Source organism: Oryctolagus cuniculus, chromosome 9 (assembly GCF_051225735.1).
Source record: "Oryctolagus cuniculus isolate XC-2025 breed Fujian yellow rabbit chromosome 9, ASM5122573v1, whole genome shotgun sequence".
Lineage (NCBI taxonomy): Eukaryota > Metazoa > Chordata > Mammalia > Lagomorpha > Leporidae > Oryctolagus > Oryctolagus cuniculus.
In genome coordinates this window covers 22,380,544-22,403,922 of record NC_142875.1, presented here as the reverse complement: position 1 = coordinate 22,403,922, position 23,379 = coordinate 22,380,544, and the positions used below count along the sequence as shown (strand labels likewise).

At 38.6% G+C, this 23,379-nt stretch overlaps 1 protein-coding gene across 1 annotated transcript in view; it reads right to left on the bottom strand.

Annotated features, from left to right (window-relative positions):
• LOC149124526 (syncytin-2-like) overlaps window positions 1-23,379 on the bottom strand; it is an 81,658-nt gene that overhangs the window by 23,047 nt on the left and 35,232 nt on the right. The window contains exon 2 of the mRNA XM_089304847.1: window positions 18,893-18,934. Coding sequence (XP_089160973.1) covers window positions 18,893-18,934 — 42 coding nt within the window. The remainder of the gene's footprint in view (window positions 1-18,892; window positions 18,935-23,379) is intronic.

The following is a 23,379-nucleotide window of genomic DNA, read 5'->3' as shown; positions in this document are numbered from 1 at the left end:
TCAAGTTGATAAAGGGTTAAAGCATGAAGGCCTCTCTCTTTCTAGTTTAGGTGGGGAAACCTGTCAGGCTGTAGACAGAGGCATTCTCTGCTCCCTTCTAGACACTTGAGACTGAGTGAGGAGGGGTAGTGTACAGGAAAGGTAGAGAAAATGAGGAGTGCAGATTTTAGTCCAACACCCTAATGGGCAGTCAGGGTCTAGATCCAATCAGGGCACCTTGTGGCAACACCAATGAACTGCCCTTGCCAGGAAACTTCAGTTGTTTGAAAACCTTACTCCAGTGCCATGCACCAGATTAATTTACAAGAAAGGAAACAAGTGCAACAAGACCACCATCCCCAGAACCAAAAGGCAGAGGGGATTAATCAGTTCTGCCATAAAAGTCTGCTCTCTGAATCTTCAATACTAGCAGCCACACTAACTGCTTTTCACTGGCTGACAGAATCCCAGTATTTTTAATTGAGAGTGGACTGCATTGTAGAATAAAGTTCTCCAAAAAAAGGAGAAACAATCATGTTCACTAACCCTTCTGACAATCCAGAATGAGCCCCTAAGGAGTGTTGTAAGATTTGTGGTTCTAATCACTTGGGTTTGCATCTCATCCCCAATAAATTTTGCTGATTTTTCTTTATGCCAATTTTTTCAATGTCATAGCTCTTTTTGATTACAATTGTTTTTCCTTGTTGAATTCTTGTCTGGCATCCACAATGAAAAGCACAGACAAAGAAGACTGAACAAAGTGTAGAAAATATTGAAAAAAAGGGAAAGCTCCCAGAGTCAGGAGGGGAGCAGGGAACCATTGAGGTTGATTATTTAGTAGTTTTTATCGGCTGTCAAATGATCATGATGCTCTAGATGAGGCATTGAGAAGTGACGGTTTTTGTTGGTTAATTGGGTGAAAGTTAAGTCTCCAATCACAGAAATTCTGCATGGAATCCAGTTGTTTGACTTTCCTCAGGTCCTCCAAGACTTATTTCCAGATTGTGGTGAGGGGCCCCAGGGTTCCTGTCTACCCAGCTGAGAGTCTCTCTATCACTAGGACTTGTAGATAAATCTAAACTATCTCCTAACAATTTAGAAATTAAGACAGGGACTTTCTTTCAAAGCTGTATTTACTAAAACTTCACAATTATATAGAATAATGTCATTGTTCAGTATAGTCTAGTCTTAACTACTAACAATTCAGTAACCTATTTACATGAATCACATATAATAAGATTCAAATTCAAAGCTTTTAAAATCCCAGGTTTTTACACATTCAAAACTTAGGTCACTCAAGGATAACAAAATTTATTACTCTGTTAGGTAAAGTGGTAGAAATAAAGCACAAGTAACTCTATATTTTATGCTAATCCTAGCAAGTAATCAAACTGAGCTCACATCACCAGAATCTTTAAGAAGGAAGGGAAGATTCCTGTAGTACATTTGATAAGTAATGAAGAGATCTGCTAAGTGAAAATGACTCAAGGCTCCCGAAGACTACTAAATCCTCACTATTTGTCTCATGACAGGAAACACTTATTTTCAGCTATACAATTTATTAATCTATCCTACTATTGTTGGTGAGTCCAGATATTTTGGTATGTATTCAATTTTTGATAGTGAAATTCTCCAAGTGGCTCAAAATATGTTCTGAGAAGTAAGAAGCATGGTTAATCAATATCAGTTAATCATCCTAACAGCTGTCTCCTCCTGTTACTAAGCCCAGGAACCCGCGTTTTCACCACCTATTGACTCCAGCATTGTTCCCTCGGAAGTGAGTAACCAATCTTCTTTCCTTATCCAAACTTTCATTTTAAATATTTTTAGGTTTAGCAAAGTTGCAATGAGAGAACAGAGACTCCATATACACCTAAACCTGTGCGTACCTTTGATTAACAAAGTATACTGTATAGTGTACTCAGTCTAACATTAAACTTAATAACTACATATTATTCGAATTTCTTTTATTTTTATCTGATGCTATGATTCAGGATCCAAGGTACACATACTTAAATTCTACATGTTATTTTAGGCTACTTGTGCTTGTGATAGTCTCTCAGACTGTCCTTGTTTTTGATGACCTTGACAGTTTTCAGTATTACTGTTTGAAGTATTTTACAGGATGTCCCTCTACTGAGAATTATCTGATGTTGTCATGATTAGATTGGGATTATGGGTTCTCAGGTGGAAAACCATACGAGTGAAGCAATATTTCATCATTCTTATTTTTAACCTTGATCACTAAGCTGAGGTTGTGTGTGTCGGTTTTCTCTACTGTGAAGTTATTCCTTTTCTCCCTTCTCCATAATAAATTAATTGGAAGGAAGCCGTCCTGCGCAGCTCACACTTAAGAAGTGCAGTGCATATACTCTGTCCCATTCTCAGTTCCTCTCTTTTGTCCCATGTGACATGTCATTTACCCATTGTAATTATTGCTCAGTACATTGCTAGGATTAAGTTGTTTTAGATCGATTAGGAATAAGTTAAAGTAAACAACTTATGCTAATTTTGATGTAATTTGTCCCTGATGCTTTTTAATTTTTCTGTATATCCTGTTTCTGATCTATATCATTTAATTTTTGCACAAATATCAGGTTTCATATTTCTTGTGCTACACCCAGTTTGTGATGAATTATCTCAGATTTTTGCTGAGAAATTCCTATTGCTTCTGAAATTTTGAAAAATAGTTTTGCTCGACATAAAAGTCTGTGAGGTTTTTTGGGAGGTGAGTTGATATGTGTGTACCAATACTTTAAATATTTGCCTGTATTCTCCTTTCTTCTGCATGGTCTCGTAATAAGTTCACTGTAGTTTTATCCTTATTCTTCCATAAGTAAAATGGTCTCTCATGTACCATCCCCAACTGCACTTAAGATTTGTTTATTGTGTCCAGTTTTCTAGTGTTGGAAAATGATACTTTCTTTAAAAAATATTTATTTATTTGAAAGTCATGGTTACAGAGAGGCAGAAGCAGAGAGAGAGGTCTTCCATCTGCTGTTTGACTCCCCAATTGGCCATGAGGGCCAGTGTGGGGAGCAACCCGGACTGGACTGAGTTACTGGAATTAAGACTTATTCTATGCATCTGCTCTCCCACAATATGGCGCTGGGAGAGGAGAAAACAGCTTCTACCCAGCTGCCTCTTGCCAACCTGAGTGATGACCTCCAGGAGCTGATCCTGCTCCTGATTGGAGGACAGCAGCATACTCGGCGTGTGGGCAGCCGAGTTGGGATTGGCGGAGGAGGACTATAAAGGAGGAGAGAGACGGCATGCACCAGGAACATCTGGGGAACATCTAAGGGGAACACCTGTGCAGCCCCCGAGAGAGCCGGCCGGCGGTGTGCCGCTCCCCTGCGGAAGTGGGGAAAGTGGCCAGGGGGAACCGCCCTTCCACGGAGGTGGAAGGGACGGCAGCCAACCTGGGAAGAACCAGCAGCAAACCCGGGGAGGGCCGAGCAGACGAAAGAACAGCGCAGGGTCCTGTGTCGTTCCTCCATGAAGAGGGGGAGCGACATAATGGTGCCGTGACTCGGATATGAAGCTTAGGCAGGGTTTAGTGTCGTTCCTCCACGAAGAGGGGGAGCGACAGCCAGAGCTGTGTCTATCTGAAGCCGGGAGCCAGGAGCTTCTTCTGGGTTTTCCAAGTGGGTGCAGGGGCCCATGGACTTGGGCCATCTTCCATTGCTTTCCCAGGCCATAGCAGAGAGCTGAATCGGAAGTGCAGCAGCCGGGACTCCAAGCAGCACCCATATTTGATGCCGGCACTGCAGGCAGCTGCTTCATTTGCTACTCCACAGTACCAGTCCCTAAAATGATAATCTTAAATGTGCTTTATCTGACTTCTGCTTTCTGAGCTTCTTAGATCTCCGGCCTAACATTGTTTTCAGTTTTGAAATTTTCTCATCAGTTATTACTTCACATGTTTCTCTCTTCTCTTACCGTCTCCCCTTCTCTTCCCTTCTAGTTTTTCTTCCCATATTCCTATTAAACACATGCTACTCCTTTTAACATAGTCCTATAATTACTTTTAATTCTGTAGTTTGTAATTATTATTATAATATCTTATTTTCAGTTTGAGATGTTCCTACTGATGTGTCGTCTGGCTCATTGATTTTCTACTCAGATTTCCCACGTCTATCAAGGGGATTGCCAAGGGTTTCTCTCACTCCTATTATTATATTTTAACATCTAGAATTTCTCATTTTTTAGAAAAAATTCCATTTCCATGTTTAAGTCATTCTTAATATGTTTTGTCTCATTTCCTCATTTTCATTAGATCCCATAACAGTAAATTTCTTTCTGAAAATTTCCTTTTTGTTAATTTATAGATTTATGTATTTACTTCAAAGAGTTACACACAGAGAGAAGGAGAGGCAGAGAGAGAGAGAGAGAGAGAGAGAGAGAGAGAGAGAAAGGTCTTCCATCTGCTGGTTCACTCCCCAATTGGCTGCAACGGCTGAAGCTGAGCCAATCCAAAGCCAGGAGCCAAGAGCTACTTTTGGGTCTTCCACGCAGGTGCAGGGGCTCAAGGACTTGGACCATCTTCTACTGCTTTCCCAGGACATGGCAGAGAGTTGGTTTGGAAGTGGAGCAGCCCGGACTCAACCGGCGCCCATATGAGATGCCGGCACTGAAGGCGGTGGCTTTACCCACTATGCCACAGCGATGGCCCCCATTTTTTGTTTTTGAATGATTTATTTTTTTAGGTACATGAAAATGAGAGAGAGAGAGAGAGATTCAGAGAGAGATATCCATCGTTTCACCCTTCAACTGGCCTCAACAGCCAGGACTGGGTGAGGCCAAAGCCAGCAGCCAGGAGTTCTAGGGGTCCATATACTTGAGCCATCTTCTGCTGCCTCCCAAAGAGCATTGGCAAGAAGTTGGAAGCTAGACTGAAAACTGAACAGCCAAGACTCAATCCAGCGCTCTGATATGACACCCCCAGGGTTACAAGCAGTGGCTTAACCTGTGGTACCAAAATGTCTGCACCTAAAAATTTCAATTCCTGTGGAATATCTAAATAAAGCTGTTGTGGTTGCTTTTTCTCCTTAGATTGTGTTTTATTTTGCATTTTTTCACTTAAAGTGGGACATAAGATAGCGAGAAATAGGAACTGAGCTAAATTGACAGCATGAACCTTGTAATAATCTGGGTGAGAGCTGGGTAATAAAGTTTTCTCAAGCTATAGGGTCTGGAGTTTTGAAATTCCTCTGGTGTCCATGTTTTGTCTCTTTCTTAACTTTTTACTTCTTAGTCATTCCTCCACAGGGTCTGTGTTGTATAGCTCCTCCACCTGTAATCCCTGGTTTACACTGGATTCTTGTCCATTTTAAGATAAAGGAGTAGGGGAGGAGTACATAAGCTTATGAATTAGTCTCAATCTTTTAGGGAGCTTGTGTTCCATCACAGGGGATTCTCCCTGCCTTTCCTTTGATGCTTCTTCCATTCCCCAAATGCCAAGTTCCCAATCCATTTCTGTCAAGTACTGCATTGATTGCCTAGGATTCCCCTGCCTCCAACAACATCTGCATAACATTTTTCATTTAATGAAATTAATACAAGGTACCAAAGAGTTCCATAATCACAGCATCAACAGTAATTTCCAATAAACAGCTACCTAAATTTTCTTGCCATCAAATTCATTTTACTATCACTAATAAACCCAACCCAATGTAGCACAAATAAGAAGCATCCTGAAAGTCCCAGCTCCATTTTATTAATTAGCAGGTATGTATGTGTGTGAATGAACTATTACATAATGTGGAAACTTGTTATGATCATTTTTCTAATGATAATTCATGTCGCAGCAGGGTTAGCACATTCTTAAATTAGGTTTTTTTGTTGTTCTTTATCATTGCACACATACAAGCCAGTACTCTGGCAGAACTCTCAAAAGAACAATAAAAGCCAGTGCAGGGGCCTGCACTGTAGTGTAGCAGGTAAAGCTAGCTCCTGCTCCCATATAGGCACTGGTGGGAGTCCTGGCTGCCCCACTTCCTGTCCAGCTCTCTACTTTGGCCTGGAAAATTAGTAGAAGACAGCCCGAGTCCTTGGGCACCCACACCTGCATGGGAGACCCAGATGAAGCTTCAGGCTCCTGGCTTCAGATCAGCTCAGCTCTGGCCTTCGTGGCCATTTGGAAAGTAAATCAGTGGATGAAAGACTTCTCTTTCTTTGCTTCTGCGTCTCTGTAACTCTTGCCTTTCAAATAAATAAATAAATCTTTAAAAAAAAAAAAAACAGTGCTGTTGTTGTCAACAACAGGAGTCACTGTGTACTTACTTCTCATGTGGGATCTGTCCTGGGTGTGTTGTCCAATGTGAAGTAATGCTATAACTAGTACTGTAACAGTATTTTACACTTTGTGTTTCTGTGTGGGTGCAAACTGATGAAATCTTTGCTTAATATATACTCAATTGATCTTCTGTATATATAGATAATTGAAAATGAATCTTGATGTGAATGGAATGGGAGAGGGAGCGAGAGATGGGAGGGGTGTGAGTGGGAGGGAAATTATGGGGGGGGAAGCCATTGTAATCCATTAACTGTACTTTGAAAATTTATATTTTCTAAATAAAAAATAAATTAAAAAAATAAAAAGATAAAAAAAAAACAGTGCTGTAATTTTTAGTTCTACAGAATTAAAATCATCAGGTAACTTTAAGAAGCCCATGGTTTTACAATTCTGTTGGTTTTGTAGGCCGGCGCTGTGGCTTATGCCAGCGCCGTGGCTCACTAGGCTAATTTTCCACCTGCAGCGCCAGCACCCCCAGTTCTAGTCCTGGTAGAGGTACCGGGTACGAGTCCTGGTTGCTCCTCTTCCAGTCCAGCTCTCTGCTGTGGCCTGGGAGGGCAGTGTAGGATGGCTCAAGTGCTTGGGTCCCTGCACCCGCATGGGAGATCGGGAGACCGGGAGGAAGTACCTGGTTCCTGGCTTCTGATCAGCACAGCACCAGCCATAGTGGCCACTAGGGAAGTGATCCAATGGAAGGAAGATCTCTCCCACTGTCTATAACTCTCTCTCTCTGTCTCTCTCACTATCTAACTCCCTGGCAAAAAATTAATTAATTAAATAATTAAAAAAATAAAAAAAATTCTGTTGGTTTTCTGTATCCACAGGTTTCACATTTGCAGTTTAATTGTTGATCCTGAACATATACAGATTATTTTCTTGTCATTATCTATTAAGCAATACAGGATAACAAGCATTTACTTAACATCTGCATTGTATTTTGTATTATAAGTGATCTCGAGTATATTTAAGGTATACTGGAAAAGGTATGTATATTATATGCAAATATTGCACCGAGACTATAAGCATCTGTGAATTTTTAATTGTGAAGAGATTCTAAAACTGATACCCTGTAGAAACTGAAGGATGGGTTTCCTTACATGATTCAATTCTATTTACCAAATAATAACATGTCTTATTTCTACATTAGAAATAATCAGTTGCTATTCTATTCATAATTAAATTGTATCTACTATCTCTGTTATTGAAATGTCCAAACACATAGAATTCACCCTTACCTATCATTTTTATGATGAGATATTTGAAATTTACTTTCTTGTCTTTGTTAAAAATATACTGTATATTACTTTTTATTTTTACTATATAAATTTTACATATTTATGGAGTACCATGTGATGTATCAAAACATATATGTATTGTGTAATGTAATCATGTAATCATATCCATCTCCTAAATGGTATATTTTTCTTTTGTTCACAACATTCTTATTAATATTATTTTAATGGACAGATCAGAATTATAAATATTTATGAAATACAATGTGATGTTTTGCTCTATGTATAAAATATAAAATTATTAAATCAAGGTAATTAACATCTATCATATTATTTAACATATAAAACTTTTATTTAACTTTTTTTTATTTGAAAGGCAGAGAAACACATATATAGTTAGGATCTCCAGTCTGTTGGCTCACAACCATATGACTGTAGTAGCAGAGGCTGGAACATGGTGAAGCAAGTAGCCAGAAACTCCATCAGTTCTCCCACGTGGGTAGTGGAGAATTTGAATCATTACCACTGCCTCCCAGAAAGCACATTAGCAAGAAATGGGAATCAGGAATGGAGCCTGGACTCAAATCTAGGCACTGCAACATAGTTTGTAGAATCTTACCTGTTGAGCCAAACACTCACCTCTTATCATACCTTTATGATAAACACATTGAAAATCCTTTTTTCTTAGCTTTTTAAATTCAAAATATAGACTACATCAATTAATATTATCTACTATTATCCTATGCAATAGGACTGTAGATACTCTACTGTGCAGTTTTCATGGCTGTCTAGAACTTGGTATTTTTGATCACTAACTCCCCATTTCCTGTCACCCAACTCTGCTCAGTCCATGGTAGCATCCTGCCTATAGGATTTCATTAGTTACCTCTCTTATTTTTTTTAAAGATTTATTTATTCAAATGTCAGAATACAGAGCAAGACGGAAGAGAGAGAGAGGTAGAGGGAAAGGGAGAGGAGAGGAAAAGAAAGGAAAAAGAGGAGAGGGGAGGGGAGTGAAGGGGAGAGGAGAGGATATATCTTCCACTCACTGGTTACTGGTCCAGATGGCCTCAATGGCCAGGGCTGCACCAGGTTGAAACCAGGAGCAAGGAAATTTTTCCGGGTCTCCCATATGGAAAGCTGGGACCCAAGCACTAGGACCATCATCTGCTGCTTTTCCCAAGCTATTAACAGGGACCTGGATCAAAAGTGGAACACCTGGGACATGAACTGGCACCCATATGAGATGTTACTGTTATAGGCAGTGGATTTACCTGTTATTCCACAATGCTGGCTCTACCTCTCTTGTTTTTATAATATGTGTTGTTTAATATCTATGGCATTTGAACATTAAACAACTGTGAAATTGTCTCCCTTTATCTTCTTGCTTTGGAAAGCTTAACAAAATAAAGTGATAGGGTCAGATCAGGCAGCTATCAGGTTACAACATGCACTAAAAATCAGAGGACATCCAAGTAGCATTTAAGAGACACAAAACTCTTACAGCTTCAGGAAGGACTGACCTTCTGAAAATCAGTCTCAATGTCGAATGTAAAGCTAGGAAAGTCATATAGAAGATTCAATGCTCAATATTGAGTGACATCCTGTGTCAGAGTGTCATAGTAGATAAGTGTTCCCTTTTTTTTAATTTTCAAAACTATATTTTTAATTTACTTTACAGTCAAAAGCTTAATGTTCCTCTAAATAAAAAGTTCAGTAAGCAAAAAATAAAAAATCACTATTAAGCAAGAATTTATATATAAGGGCTGTAAACTATAATCAAACCAAAATATGTCAATGTCATTCATATACAGTTTAGCTCTATTGTATCTTTGTTGATTATTTTGTCTGTTTTAATGTCTGTTGATGAAAGTGGAGAATTGAATTCTTTTTTATTGTTGTGTTGGAGTGTATGTCTCCCTTTAGATCCATTAATATTTGTTTAATATAATTGAGTGCCCTGCCATTGGGTACATATACCTTTGCTATATTTACATCTTCCTGTTGAATTGATCTCTTAACCATTATTTTTTTAGGTTAAATTCATTTTTATAGAAAGCTTTTATTTAATGAATATAAATATCAAAAGTACAACTTTTGGATTATAGTGGTTCTTCCCCCCATAACTGCCCTCCCACCCCCAAACCATCCCACCTCCTACTCCCTCTCCCATCCCATTCTTCATTAAGATTCATTTTCAATTATTTTTATATACAGAAGATCAACTCTATACTAAGTAAAAGTTTCAACAGCTTGCACCCACACAGATGCATAAATTATAAAGTACTGTTTGAAAACAAGTTTTACTGCTAATTCTCATAGTACAACACATTAAGGACAGAGGTCCTACATGGGGAACAAGTGCACAATGACTCCTGTTGTTGATTTAATAATTGACACTCTTATTTATGATGTCAGTGAGCACCTGAGGCTCTTGTCATGAGCTGCCAAGGCTATGGAAGCCTCTTGAGTCCACAAACTCTGAGATTATTTAGATAAGGCCATAATCAATCCCTTATTTTTGACACAGGAAAATTTGCATAGCAGAATCTGAAGTGTTTGAGTGCACATATTTTCTTGAAATTCCTATTCTGCCAAAAGTAACTCCATTAATATTTTTTTTTGCAATGCAAGGTAGACTGTGCTTATCTAAAGATCAAATGTGGAGCAAGTATTTTACCAAATAGCAAATGTCTTCTTCCCTCCCTAAATGATAGCAAACATTAATTTTTGGTTTAAGTCCAATATAAGTGGAGAGAAAGAATTTCTATCATCAAGTAAGACATAATGCAAATTCCAGAGGAATTCCAGGATAATACTAGTATATGTTGGGATGAAATCATGGTTTGAGGTTTGAGGGAGTGAGTCAGGATGTAAGTGTAGATAGAGAAAACTTTACACAACTTAGTATACTCTCCTTTGGCAAAGGATGTAATTTCCTAGCAAGGTTACCTGGGACTGACCTAACATGTTACTGGAATGATTTCTTGAAATTTGGATATTTGATGACCTACCATAAATGAGGTAGACTTGACAAAAATACCTTGGTATATTAGAAAGGATTGAGAAAGAAAGGCAGTTGAAATGTTGGAACTAATATTAATGGGGGTCCAAAGAATTCACTATCTGACTATGTTCCTTGCAAGGACTCAGAAGATACTCCCTGTTGAAGATGATCTGACTCAGCTTAGGTTCTCCTCCAAAGCAGCTGATATAGAGTTGTTTAAAAGGGAGACTGATTAGCATTCACAGAGCCAAGTACCACCTATTTACTTGGATAGTGAGGTTTACCTTTAGCATCAATATATTTTATCAGTACATTGGTGAACAGTTCCAATTTTTTTTTCCACCTGTTATGATTGTCCTAGGAAAGTGATCAGATGTCCCTGTGAGCTAAGGAAGAGTCATACATCCCGATGTTCATATAATTTATTTTTAAGTGTTCCATTTGCTGGAGCCCTACTCTGCATATAGTTCTGCATCATACGATACATTATTGCTATTCCTGCTCAATTGAATGAGCAAGAGGATCTGAGAAATGCAGCTCCTTGCACCAGACTCCACTTGTCATTTGATGCCGCAACATCAAGTGGTTCTCAGTAGTGATTGATTTCATGCAGGACAGAGTTCCACTGTGAAACTCTAGTCATCTTTCCACGCTTCTTAATGTGGCCTGAAGGAGATATCACTTAACAACCCTATTATCCTTTAGTACCTTTCATATCATGAGATCTTCTCAGTCAATGTGGCAGAGCAGATTTCACAGAAAACTGGATCTCCTCCGGTGGCCTCTCTCCTTTGAAACCTACTAAAATAAATCCAAATCCAAGCCTTTCTCCTATTGTGAGATATTCAGTAAATTATCACATTTCACCAAGGCTTTATCTGTTTCTTGAATTATAAATGTGATGAATGGACCCTACTTTCGTAAGTTATTTGGAAGAAACCTACAAGTATATGTGAAGTTATTTAAAATGATGCTTTACTGATAACAAGCCCTCTAACAGTCCTAAATCCTATGAAAAATTAAAACTTGTCTCAATGGAGTCTAATTACAAATTCCAATCGATCTGTTTCAACCCACATTTATCTTAGTTGACCTCTTGCTGATTTCTTTCTTTTTTTTTTTCCACAATCCTACATTTTTAAGGCTCTTACCTCTCATGAGATCCTTAACATCCTTGGGTTCTGATTTCTCTTTCTTCACCAAGGCTATTTATAAAAAAGGGATAAGGATTTTGTTTTTGCTCTTAGTCATTTTTAGTAACTCTTTCTCAAACTAATAGAAAGAATATGTTTCTGAGATTTGTTTTTACTCTTTTCTAGTCTCAATCTATATTTTTTCACCCTGAATGATGAAATTTAGCCCTAATATCCAATTTTTCTTATATATATTGATGATTGCTAAATTTCTATCTCTGGTCCAAGAGTCTCTGTACTGCAAAGATTCATGTATGCCACGCAGCATCTTTCCAACCTCTTACATCCATCTCATAGATTTCCTTCAATTTTTCAATAAGAAAATTAATAACTAATTACTGTAACTTTTTCCTAGGTTAGATTATATGGAAACATGTATTACTTTATTTTTATAAATCAATTAACATATATTATTCATTATGTCAATAATCTTCCTCCTATTGAAGACGCCCTAATAGCACTGAGAGGAAATAAATTGTCCAGGACAAACTAGTTGAGACCACGCTTGCTCTACTGGCGTGTTTATTATCTGAGGCCTCAGTTTACTGAGCAAGAGGCTGCCTTGATTGTGTCTGTGACTTAACTGTACATAGGAATTTTGCAGGACTTGGTAATAAGTGATTTAGCTGACCTTTCGGGGTCACATTCTGCCACAATTTTCTCCATACCCTTGTTTTTTGTGTAAACTTTGCAAAATAATATTAGTAAAACCTTAACACTCACAAAATCAAAATAACAGACATCATCCAATATTGGAAGCCAAGCATTCTCCCATCACCCTTGCCAGCAGTTTTTCTTATTCTACTAATCACTTTCTTTCTCAGCTTCACCTCTGTGATGAGCTGAAAACTACACCCTGTGTAACCTTTACTGTGGGACTAGTGGAATCAGAATTGATACTGTATTTTTTTATTTTCTTAAAACTGAACATCAGTTTATATCATCAGTTTATACTGCTACTAGCTTAATCAACAAGATATGTGATGTTAAGAATTGCATAGTCTTCCCTCTCAGTTTGCCATCAATTCTTTTTTTTAATATTTATTTGTTTATTTGAAAGTCAGAGTTACACAGAGAGGAGAGGCAGAGAATGAGAGAGGTCTTCCATCCTATGGTTCACTCCCAAATTGACCGTGATGCCTGGAGCTGTGCCTATCTGAAGCCAGGAGTCAGGAGCTTTTTCCGGGTCTCCCACGTGGGTGCAGGGGCCCATGGACTCGGGACATCTTCTACTTCTTTCCCTGGCCATAGCAGAGAGCTGGATCAGAAGTGGAGCAGCCAGGTCTCAAACCGGTGCCCATATGGGATCTGGGCACTTCAGGTCCTGGCACTAATCCGCTGCGCCACAGCAAGAGCCCCTGCCATCAATTCTTAATGATTCTATCCCCAGATCTCTCTCCCACCCATCTTCTGCTCACTGTCTTTACTGTCATTACCTTACTATAAACCATCATTTTACTCTTACTGATCTGTCTTTAGTGTCAGCTCCCTTTAATAAATTTTCTAATCTCTTCACAGAGCAATGTTTCTAAGATGCAAGTCTTAGGGCCAGCATTGTGACACAGTAGGTTAGGCCACTGTCTGAGATGCTGGCATCCCATATGAGAACAGTTTTCAGTCCTGACTTCTCCACTTCCAATCCAGCTAATGTGCCTGGGAAAGCATCAGAAGATAGCAGTGTGCTGGGTTCCCTGCCATCCATATGGGAGACTGGAATAGAGTTCCTGGCTCTTGGCTTCAACCTGACCCAGCCCTAGCTGTGGCAATTTGGGGAACGAATCAGCAAATGGAAGATCTCTCTCTCTCTCTCTCTCTCTCTCTCTCTCTCCCCATCTCTGTCTCTCCCTCCCATAACTCTGCCTCTAAATAAATATTTTAAAAAATGCAAATCTCACCTTGCTTCCATCTAGTCCCCAGGAATCTGTTGAAAAAACATTGTTGTATTTTCTTTTAAATTAATTTGCATGAAATTTAAGTAATCACTTGATTAATGTCAGTTACACTGCTCTGAGGAGTGCTCTGTGCTAAGCACTAGTGCATGCTCTATGACCCTTTTCTGTTTCTGTCTGCAAAAATCTGGTCATGTACATTACCCCTTTCCAAGATGGCAAAGCTGAGTATCAATGATCTTCACTAGTACCCTAGCAATGATGGAGCTAATACTTCTATCTGGGACTCTCTTACTCACTCATCAATCATATGAGGTTTTCCATTCATTCATATCCCTGCCAATTCTTGTCTTGCCATCTATATTCTAGTGAAACCAAAGTGCCTGGGTTTTATTTGATTGTTTCCCCAAAAGACTACCATAATTTCATCCCTTTGTGTCCTTCACATTTCTTGAAATAACAACCCAATTTGTCCTGAGAACAATAGGCATGTTCACCATTGCCACCAATATCTCTCTTAGATGCCACTTTTAAGCTCCTGATGATCCTATGAGTATCACCATTTAATGCCTGCTTTAGTCATTTATCCTCTGCTTGAGTTTTTAAGTAGAATAGGGTCTCTTTAAGACTAAAAGTTGCCTCTTTAAATTTCAAGCAATACCAGAAGCGTGGAAAATGGTGTCAGAAAGATGGCCACAAATGAAGACATGAACCTCAAGTAAAGGGAAAAATGAATGGATACATGCATTTAAATGTTGTTTGTATCATACTGGTCTCTCAGTCCTGAGCTGCCACGTGGAGTAGTGACTTCCATCATAATTCTTTTTTTCTCTTCAGAGTCTCACTTATCTTACCTCACAATTTTAACCATTTCACTTTTTAAAAGATTATTTATTTATTATTTGAAAGGCAGAGAGAGAGGGAGGTCTTCCATCGCTGGTTCATTCGAGCTGGGCTGATATGAAGCCAGGAGGCAGGAGTTCTTCTGGGTCTCCCACGCATGTACAGGGGCCCAAGGACTTAGGCTATCTTCTACTGCTTTTCCAGGACATAGCAGAGAACTGGATTGGAAGTGAAGCAGCCAGGATTTGAACTGTTGCCCATATGGAATGCTGGCACTGCAGACAGTGGCTTTATCCTCAAGGCCACAGCACTGCCCCCCAAACATTTTAATTTTAATACAATAGTTAACCTATTATCTTCATGTGTTAATGAATTAATGTGTTAATGAGTTAATGACAAGTAGGGTAGCCATTTTTGTAGTGTTTTTAATTGAGGCAATTTTTTGACACCATTCCTATCTGTGATCAAAAAAACTCCAACTTTATCCCTAAGATTTCTGTCACCTGGGGTGAGTTTTTAGCCTATCAGTTAGGACATTGACTGAGATGCCCATGTCCTATGTTGAATACCTAGTTTTTATTCCCAGCTCCATCTCCTGGTTACAACTACCTGTTAATGTGCACTCTGGGGGAAAGCGGTATGATGGCTTAAGTAGTTGGGTCCATGCCATCCGTGCAGAAGAACTGCATTTAGTTTCTGATTCCCAGCTTCAATCCAAACCAGCTTTCCACATTCGGGGCATTTGAGTGGTGAACCAGAAGATGGGATTTCTAACTCATTTGCAATGTCTGACTCTCAAATAAAGTTTTAAAAAATGAAATCCATCATTTTTAAAGATTATTCAGTTGTTTGAAACTCAGTTACAGTGAGAGAGGGACACACACACGCGAGAGAGAGAGAGAGAGAGAGAGAGAGAGAATGATCTCTGTCTGCAGCTTCACTCACAGATGGCTGCAATGGCCAGGGCTGACTTAGACCAAAGCCAGGAACCAGGAACATCTTCCAGGTCTCCTACAGAGGGTGTCAGGGGCCGAGACACACGGGCCATATTGTATTGCATTTCCCAGGTTGTTAGCAGGGAGCTGGATCAGAAGTAGAGCAGCCAGGACACAAATTGGCACCCATGTTGGGTACTGGTGTTGCAGATGATAGCTTTACCCACAATGCCACACCAGCCCCAAATCAGGCAACCTTGATTTAAATAAATACAATCTCCTTGGTTTGATTACAGGCAGAGGCTTTAAATGCGATGAGATGCTCAGTCTAGTGGTTGTGTAAAATTCCACTGAACCATAATGGACTCATTGGAGATTCTTCTGCTAGCTTTGGAGGAGCAAGTTTCCATGTGACTAGTACCCGAGAGTAGCTCCTGGGGGCTGAGACTGACTTGTGACCAACAGCCAACAAAGAAACAGAGACCACAGTTTTGCAACAAAAAAGGACTGAATTCTGTCAATAAGAACTTGAACTTGGAAGTAGACCCTGGCCTTCAGATGGCATTGTACCTTCTGCCAACTTTAAGTTTGGCTGGCATGACCCTGATCAGAAATCCTAGGTAACCTCTGCCTGGAATCCTGATCCATGGTAGCATGTAAAATAAATGAGTCTGCTCTAGGCTGCTATGTGTATGGTAATCGTTTATGCCACATAGGGAATAAGTGCACTGATTCCCATACCTGTCAGTAACCTTATGAAGATTGCTGCTATAGAAATGAACTTTCAGATTTTTTAGATAAAAGTGGGGCATATTTTGGAAAGACTATATTGCTGTCTTCCTTTTCCTTGTGCATACTAACTTTAATACTGCCTGCATACTGTCTTTTTTTTTAAACTGGTTTCCATCAGATCTAAGGGTTTATGCTTAACAATGCTTTACTCTGCTCCACTGGTTAGATACAATACTGTCTGCTTCTAACAAATTGCCACCATTTATCAGCAATTAATGTCAGCCTAAAATAGAAGAGAAAGAAACCTCCGAGGATTAGAGAAAAAAGCTTCACTTTCTGACCTTCCAATCTGTGCTGAAAAGGCAATCTTTGGATTTGTGTGTTCCTGGAGTGTTATTAAATAAAGTCCTTAATTTGAATAATACAAATTTCTATTTCCATAGTAATTTGAACATTAATCTTCACAATACAATTGTGAGAAGTCATGGGACATATTATTATCTTCATTTTATCATTTATTTGATTTTACCAAGGTTATTTAAAGGAGAGTGGAGTCAACTGGTAGAATTCATTTCTATGCATGCTTCATTCTGCCCTGATTCTTAAGGAAATATGTCACTTATTTTGCTTCCTATTTCAAATTTCATAGTACTCATGAAATTGTTATAGAGTCTCTAGATTTTTTTGAAAATGCCTTTTCAAATATTTTATGGATGTTTTCAAATATAAAACAAACCTGACAAAACTCTAGTGTCCACCCATACATACAGCAATACTCTACCAATAACATTGTACTGTACTTCATTTACCATATGTCTGTTAATCATTCTGTCCATCAGTCAATTTTATACAAATTTATTATAAATTATTATAAATTATAAATTGCAGATGTGAGCTCAAAAGAAAATGTGTATCATCAGAATTCACTACATTAATTTTCTTTTGTTTTATATATGTTACATACAATTGAGTGCATAAATCTTTCTAGTTTTTAAAATTTGTTTATCTGAGAGGCAGAAAAAGAGATGGAGAGAGCAAAAGACAGAGCTTTCATCTGCTGGTTTACTCCCCAAATGTCCCCAGTGCTGAAGCAGTCAGCAGGGAATATTTAGGTCTCTCATGTGGATGGCAAAACTCTTGAGCCATCTTTACAACCTCCAAGTGGCTGCATTAGCAGTAAGCTAGAATCAAGAAACAGAGGCAGTTAGTGAAGCCAGGTGCTCCAATGTGGGATGCGTGAATTTAAACCAGCACCTTAATTCCTGCCTATACTAAGTGCCTGCCCTTGAGAGCACAGAATTCAAATGTATATTTTCTTATTTTTCACAAATGTATGATAAGTTTAAGGCACTTAGAAATCACTGAAAAAGTTTTACAGATTATGAATAGTAAAATCTTTTGTGAAAGCCCTGCATCTATAAGCCCATAGTCTAAAGCACTTGCTAAAATCCAAACTTGCTTAAACCGTCAGTTTCCCTTGTTCAGTTGAACCTGTGGAATACACTTGCTTACCCTGAGGCCATTTACTTTTACAGAGTTGTCTCACCTGGCACATTACATTCTTGTTTCCTTGTTCCTTTTATTCCTGATCACCTGTTTCCTGGAGATATATGAAACCTTTGCTTGTAGCCAGAAGGCAATGGAGTCTTACTTTCATAAAAACCCTCCTGTTAGTGGTGAATAAAGATTTTCTTTTTGTGTATGAACTCTGGGGACCTTTCTTTCAGGGCATTTTGACAAGTGGACATACAGCCATTGGCTGTAGATTAAAAATGTTACCAAATATCATACATTTATTTAGAATTTCAATTATATATACTAAACAATGCATAGATGCTAGGTCAATAGTGTCCTTTGTTTTTTATTCATACTTGTTCATGCTATTTGTATTATTTACTATTTATAAAATTAAGCTGAAAAGTACACAGGGAGGCCATAGCATCACTGCTAAAGAGATACTAACAGTGAAAATTGACTTTATCTTGACACACACTCCTCCTCCCCAGTCAGAAATTAAAATAATTCTCAAATTGGCATTTGAGAATGAAACGACTTTGCAAATGGGTGACAAAAACATTAGGGGAGTACACACATGAATCCTAGCTCCTTTTCAGCACCTAGGTCAGTTACAACTCAGTTCCTAGAAGACTAGTTCTTTCAGCCAGTAAGGAGCCATGGCAAGAACATGGAATGCTTGAAGGTCCAGAGTCTAGATCCGACCTAAGTGAACAGTCCTCAGGATATATAGAGCTGGCCAATGAACACTTGATATTATTTAAGCAAGCAGTCTCCAAGCAGTGGGCCTAGTGGCAGAACAAGTTAATTAACCACTTGTAACACCCTCCTGCCTATGCAGTGCCTCTTTGAGTCCCAGTTACATCATTTCCATGTAGTTCCCTGAGAAAGCAACTGGGAAACAATGGATGGTGGTTCAAGAACTTCAGTTCTCAACACCCCTGTGGCAGGCAGGATGGAATTTCCAGTCGCTAGCTTCAGCCTGACCCATCCCCATCTTTGAGGCAATTTCAGGAGTGAACCAGCAGATGGAAGACCAATCCGATTCTCTCTCTCTCTCTCTCTCTCACTCCCCCCCCCACTTTTAAAATAAATAAATAAATCTTTATAAAAAAATTCACACTGCCTGAGGTGCTATATCAGGGCTCTGAACAAGATGTCCCAAAACATGGCCATTTGGAAACTGGAAAATTCTGGAAACAAGAGAATCACTACTTTAAGACTACAAATTCCCATCTTTTCATGAGAAAATTCTCTCACCTGCTTTACCTGAGAGCAGATCATAAGATCCTCATTCCAGAGGTTCATGTCCTACAACCAGAGAACAAAAAGAATTCAAACAAATAGGCCTTGCTATCTTTTTCCAATTTTGAGTCTTCATTTCTGAATGCCCCCATGTCCCATTAGAATTCATTGAAACAATTACTCTTTTTTAAAGATTTATTTTATTTATTTGAAAGGCAGAGTTACAGAGAGGCAAAGGCAGAGAGAGAGAGAAAGAGGGAGAGAGAGAGAGAAAGGAAAGAGGTCTTCCATCGGCTGGTTCACTCCCAAGATGGCCTCAATGGCTGGAGATCTCCAGATCTGAAGCCAGGAGTCATGAGCTTCTTCTGGGCCTCCTACATGGGTGCAGGAGTCCAAGGACTTGGGCCGTCTTCTATTGTTTTTCCAGACCACAGCAGAAAGCTGGATTGGAAGTGGAGAGCTGGGACTCGAACCGGTGACTATATGGGACGCTGGCACTGCAGGTGGTGGCTTTACCCGCTGTGCCATAGTACAGCCTATGTTTGTTACATTGGTGCCAACTATAAATCTTGGGATGGGTGTGGCTATGAAGTTCTTTCCTTGTAGCAGTTAAAGCTATAGTTTTCTGACATCTTGGAATCCGGAGAATGGGCAGCACAGCTCCAGTGTGGGGAATGCTGACTGGAACAGAGAAGTTTCTACCCATGCTACTCTGCCATTGACTCTGTCACTGTGGTATCTGCCTCTGCACACCAAGAAAAATGTGAAATATTTTTACTGGTTTCCCCAAACTCACTTATAAAAAAGAAGGAAAAAAAAAAACACCCAGAGTGGACAATATTCAACTCCTATGGAAAGCCAATTGGAGAAAATAGATTCCATTTAGAACTTAAAATAAAAGTGCGCAGGGGCCATCTCACTAGTCCAAGTGATCAATTTCAGTTCACAATTGATCACACTGATAGATCTAAGAGTCAAAGGGATCGCATAAATAAGACTAGTGTCTGCTAATACTAACCGATAGAATCAAAAAGGGAGAGAATGATCCAACATGGGAAGCAGGATACACAGCAGACTCATAGAATGGCAGATGTCCTAAATAGCACTCTGGCCTCGGAATCAGCCCTTAAGGCATTTGGATCTGGCTGAAGAGCCCATGAGAGTATTTTAGGCATGGAAAGCCAAGACACTCTGGCGAAAAAAAAAAAAAAAAAAAAAAAACAAAACCCTAAATGAAAGATCTCTGCAAGTGAGATCCCAGTAGAAAGAACAGGGCCATCAAAGAAGGAGGTACCTTTCTCTGAAGGGAGGAGAGAACTTCCACTTTGACTATGACCTTGTCTAAATAAGATCGAAGTCAGTAAACTTAAAAGGCTTCCATGGCCTTGGCAACTCATGACTAGAGCCTAGGGAGATTACTGATGCCATAAACAAGAGTGTCAATTTGTTAAATCAACAACAGGAGTCACTGTGTACTTACTCCTCACGTAGGATCTCTGTCCTTAATGTTTTGTCCAATGTGAATTGATGCTATAAATAGTACTGAAACAGTATTTTACACTTTATGTTCTGTGTGGGTGCAAACTGATAAAATCCACTTAATATATACTAAATTGATCTTCTGTATATAAACATAATTGAAAATGAATCTTGATGTGAATGGAATGGGAGAGGGAACAGAATGGGAATGGGAGGGTTGTGGGTGGGAGGGAGGTCGTGGAGATGGGAAGCCATTGTAATCCATAAACTGTACTTTGGAAATTTATATTTACTAAATAAAAGTTTTTTAAAAAAATGAAACTGTGAACTAGAATGGGAAATATTTCTAACTTTACAAATGTTTCTAGCTAGCAAAAAGCAGCATTCAATTCACTGAGGAAATCTGTTACTATAGATGTTGCTAACTATTTAAGATCTACTTTCAATGTGTCATGTTGAATTTCTCCAAGTGTTTATATACTTAAGTTATTTGTAGTACACAAGGGGTCTTCAATGCTTTATGGAATGGGGAGACATGTGGTTTAAGACTTAAGGTGCTAGCATCAGTGCCCGTGTCCCACATTGCAGAGTCTAAATTGAATTCCTGGCTCTACTTCCTGACTCCAGCAGTTAATGCAGACCCTCTGAGGCAGCAGTAAAGGCTCAAGTGGGTGGGTCCCTGCCACCTTGCTAGGGGGCCTGGATTGAGTTCCCTTTCCCAGTTTCAACATCAGGTCAGTTCCACCCATTGCAGGCATCTGGGGAGTGAACCAGAAGATGGGACCACATTCTTATTCTCTTTCTCACTCTACTTCCACCCTCCATCTCAGGGAGGGAGGAAACAGAAAATGAAAAATTTATGCTTATGGGAAATGTATATTGTGAAAAAATTCATGCATATATTCAAAATTTTTGCACCATGACAAATTTATCTTTTAACTCCATTTCTCCCCATTTTTTAAAGTACCTTCATATTTAGGTTTATATGCAGAAATATCTCATTTTCCAGTGAAGAAGAGTATCCTTCACAAATAGATTTTGTTATTTTGATCCGGTCACGTTCATAAATTTAAAGTATGTCAGAAGTTAAATTGGAAAAGTAAATGGCAGGAAATTAATGCGAAATGAAAATGATTGCTGCTTTTGAAGTCAAATACTGTGTCAATTAAAACAGGATTCCAGTGAATTGATGTGACAAGAACTTAACTAGTGTGTAGAAGTAAAACTTGTATTCCACTAATTACTTAGGAAAAAAAAGAAATTGCATGGAATGATTAAACTAAAATGACCATACATGTGCCCCAAAATTTCAGTATATTCTTTGAAATCAGGTCATGGGGACATGGCACTTCTTGCTTATATTTCTTCATATAGTTGGTTGATTCTAAGTGGCATAAACTGAGAAGAAACGGGTTAACTCAATTTCAAGTTTGTCTTTGATGCACTTCCAAATCTCTTCTTTTGGGAACTGAAAGTGAATTGCTTAAAGTGAGTGAAGAGTGGAAATAGATAGGAACAGTCAATCTCTAGCCTTAGTAAAGGATGGTTTACCTTATTTCTTGTTTAGAAAAATGTGTCTTGGTTGATTTTCTGCATCTATTTGAAAAAAAAAAAACCTGCAGATATCTGAAGAAAATTCATAATTAAGTAAGTACAGTCATCTCAAAGGGAAATTATTAAAGGGAGATTATATGTTAATTGCCATGCCAAAAGTCTTTTCTGCTACTGGAGAAAGACCCTCTAAATTAGTGTGCTCTGTCTCATGGGTTTCCTTATTTAGCACAAACAAAAGCTTTAAAAGGCAACAAAATTGAACTCTAAGTTATACACAGAAAATACCCACAAATGTTTTATAGTAAGAAGAAAACTTGTTTTGTTTTTAATAGTCAGAAATACTTTATTTCTTATAAAATTATTTTCAAAAATCATTGTTCTATCTTCCTCTGTCTCTCCTTTATCTGCAGCAATGGCTTTCAAATAAACACATAAATCTTTTAAAAAATCATTGACCCATAATTTTCCCCAAAGTCATTGATGATAACTCCTTTAAATATGACTTCTCTTTGCCTAAAATGAAACTTGAAGAACATAGGCAGGTTCTTATTTCCAGCAGGGTACATTTTGGTGCAAACTGTGGTAGGGGATTATGATACCCTTGTGCCTTATAACTCACCATCATACCACCTAATTTTCATATTCACCCACATGATAAATAAAGAAAAGACATTCAGCAATTGGAGGAATAATGGTAGCATCAACATTTATTGACTCATAAAGCTAAGTTCAGGATTTTTAAGAGCAGTAACATCATGCATTTATTATATTTTCCTATATTCCTTTAAAAAGCATGGTAGAACAAAAAGCCTACAGGTAAAATCTGCACTAATCTAAGTGACAAGGTATCCTCATAACATCTAAGGCATGAGAAAGTGCCATAAAACAATTGACTGCTACAGTATCAATGTGGAAGCAGACTGTATGTAGGAGGAAGCAGAGCTGAGGCGTGTGGGCTTCTGTTGGCCTGAAAACAGAGTGTATTAATAAACCTAAAATATGATTAAATCTGAAAGATGTCAATTATAGTAAAAATAGTCAATCTTGGAGAATGCTAGGAAATAACACTGCTATTTTAATACAATGCATAAAGTCAAAATTAGCATCTATTCTACATCTGTATATGAATTGTACTTCATGGGATCATATAGTTGAGGTGAGCTACCTCCGTGGAGAAAAGTCAGGCTAATAAAATAATAATGCATGATAAAATTGCACTGTCACCATTTTGCAGCCACAAATGAACATATAAAATAATGTTATTACAAGCACGTGCAAAAAGAAAAGAAAGAATACTGTTTTCTTCCTGAGCAACATATTTGAGAGTGATTCAGTTGGCAGTGGGATCTCAAAGTCTGTGAGACAAACAAGGGTTGTCTAAAATGGTGGAAAATAGGGGAGCAAAGGAAAAGGATAAGACACCAGGAGCGACATCACTATTTGACAGATTTTTCTGCTTTACAGACTGACCCTGGCTG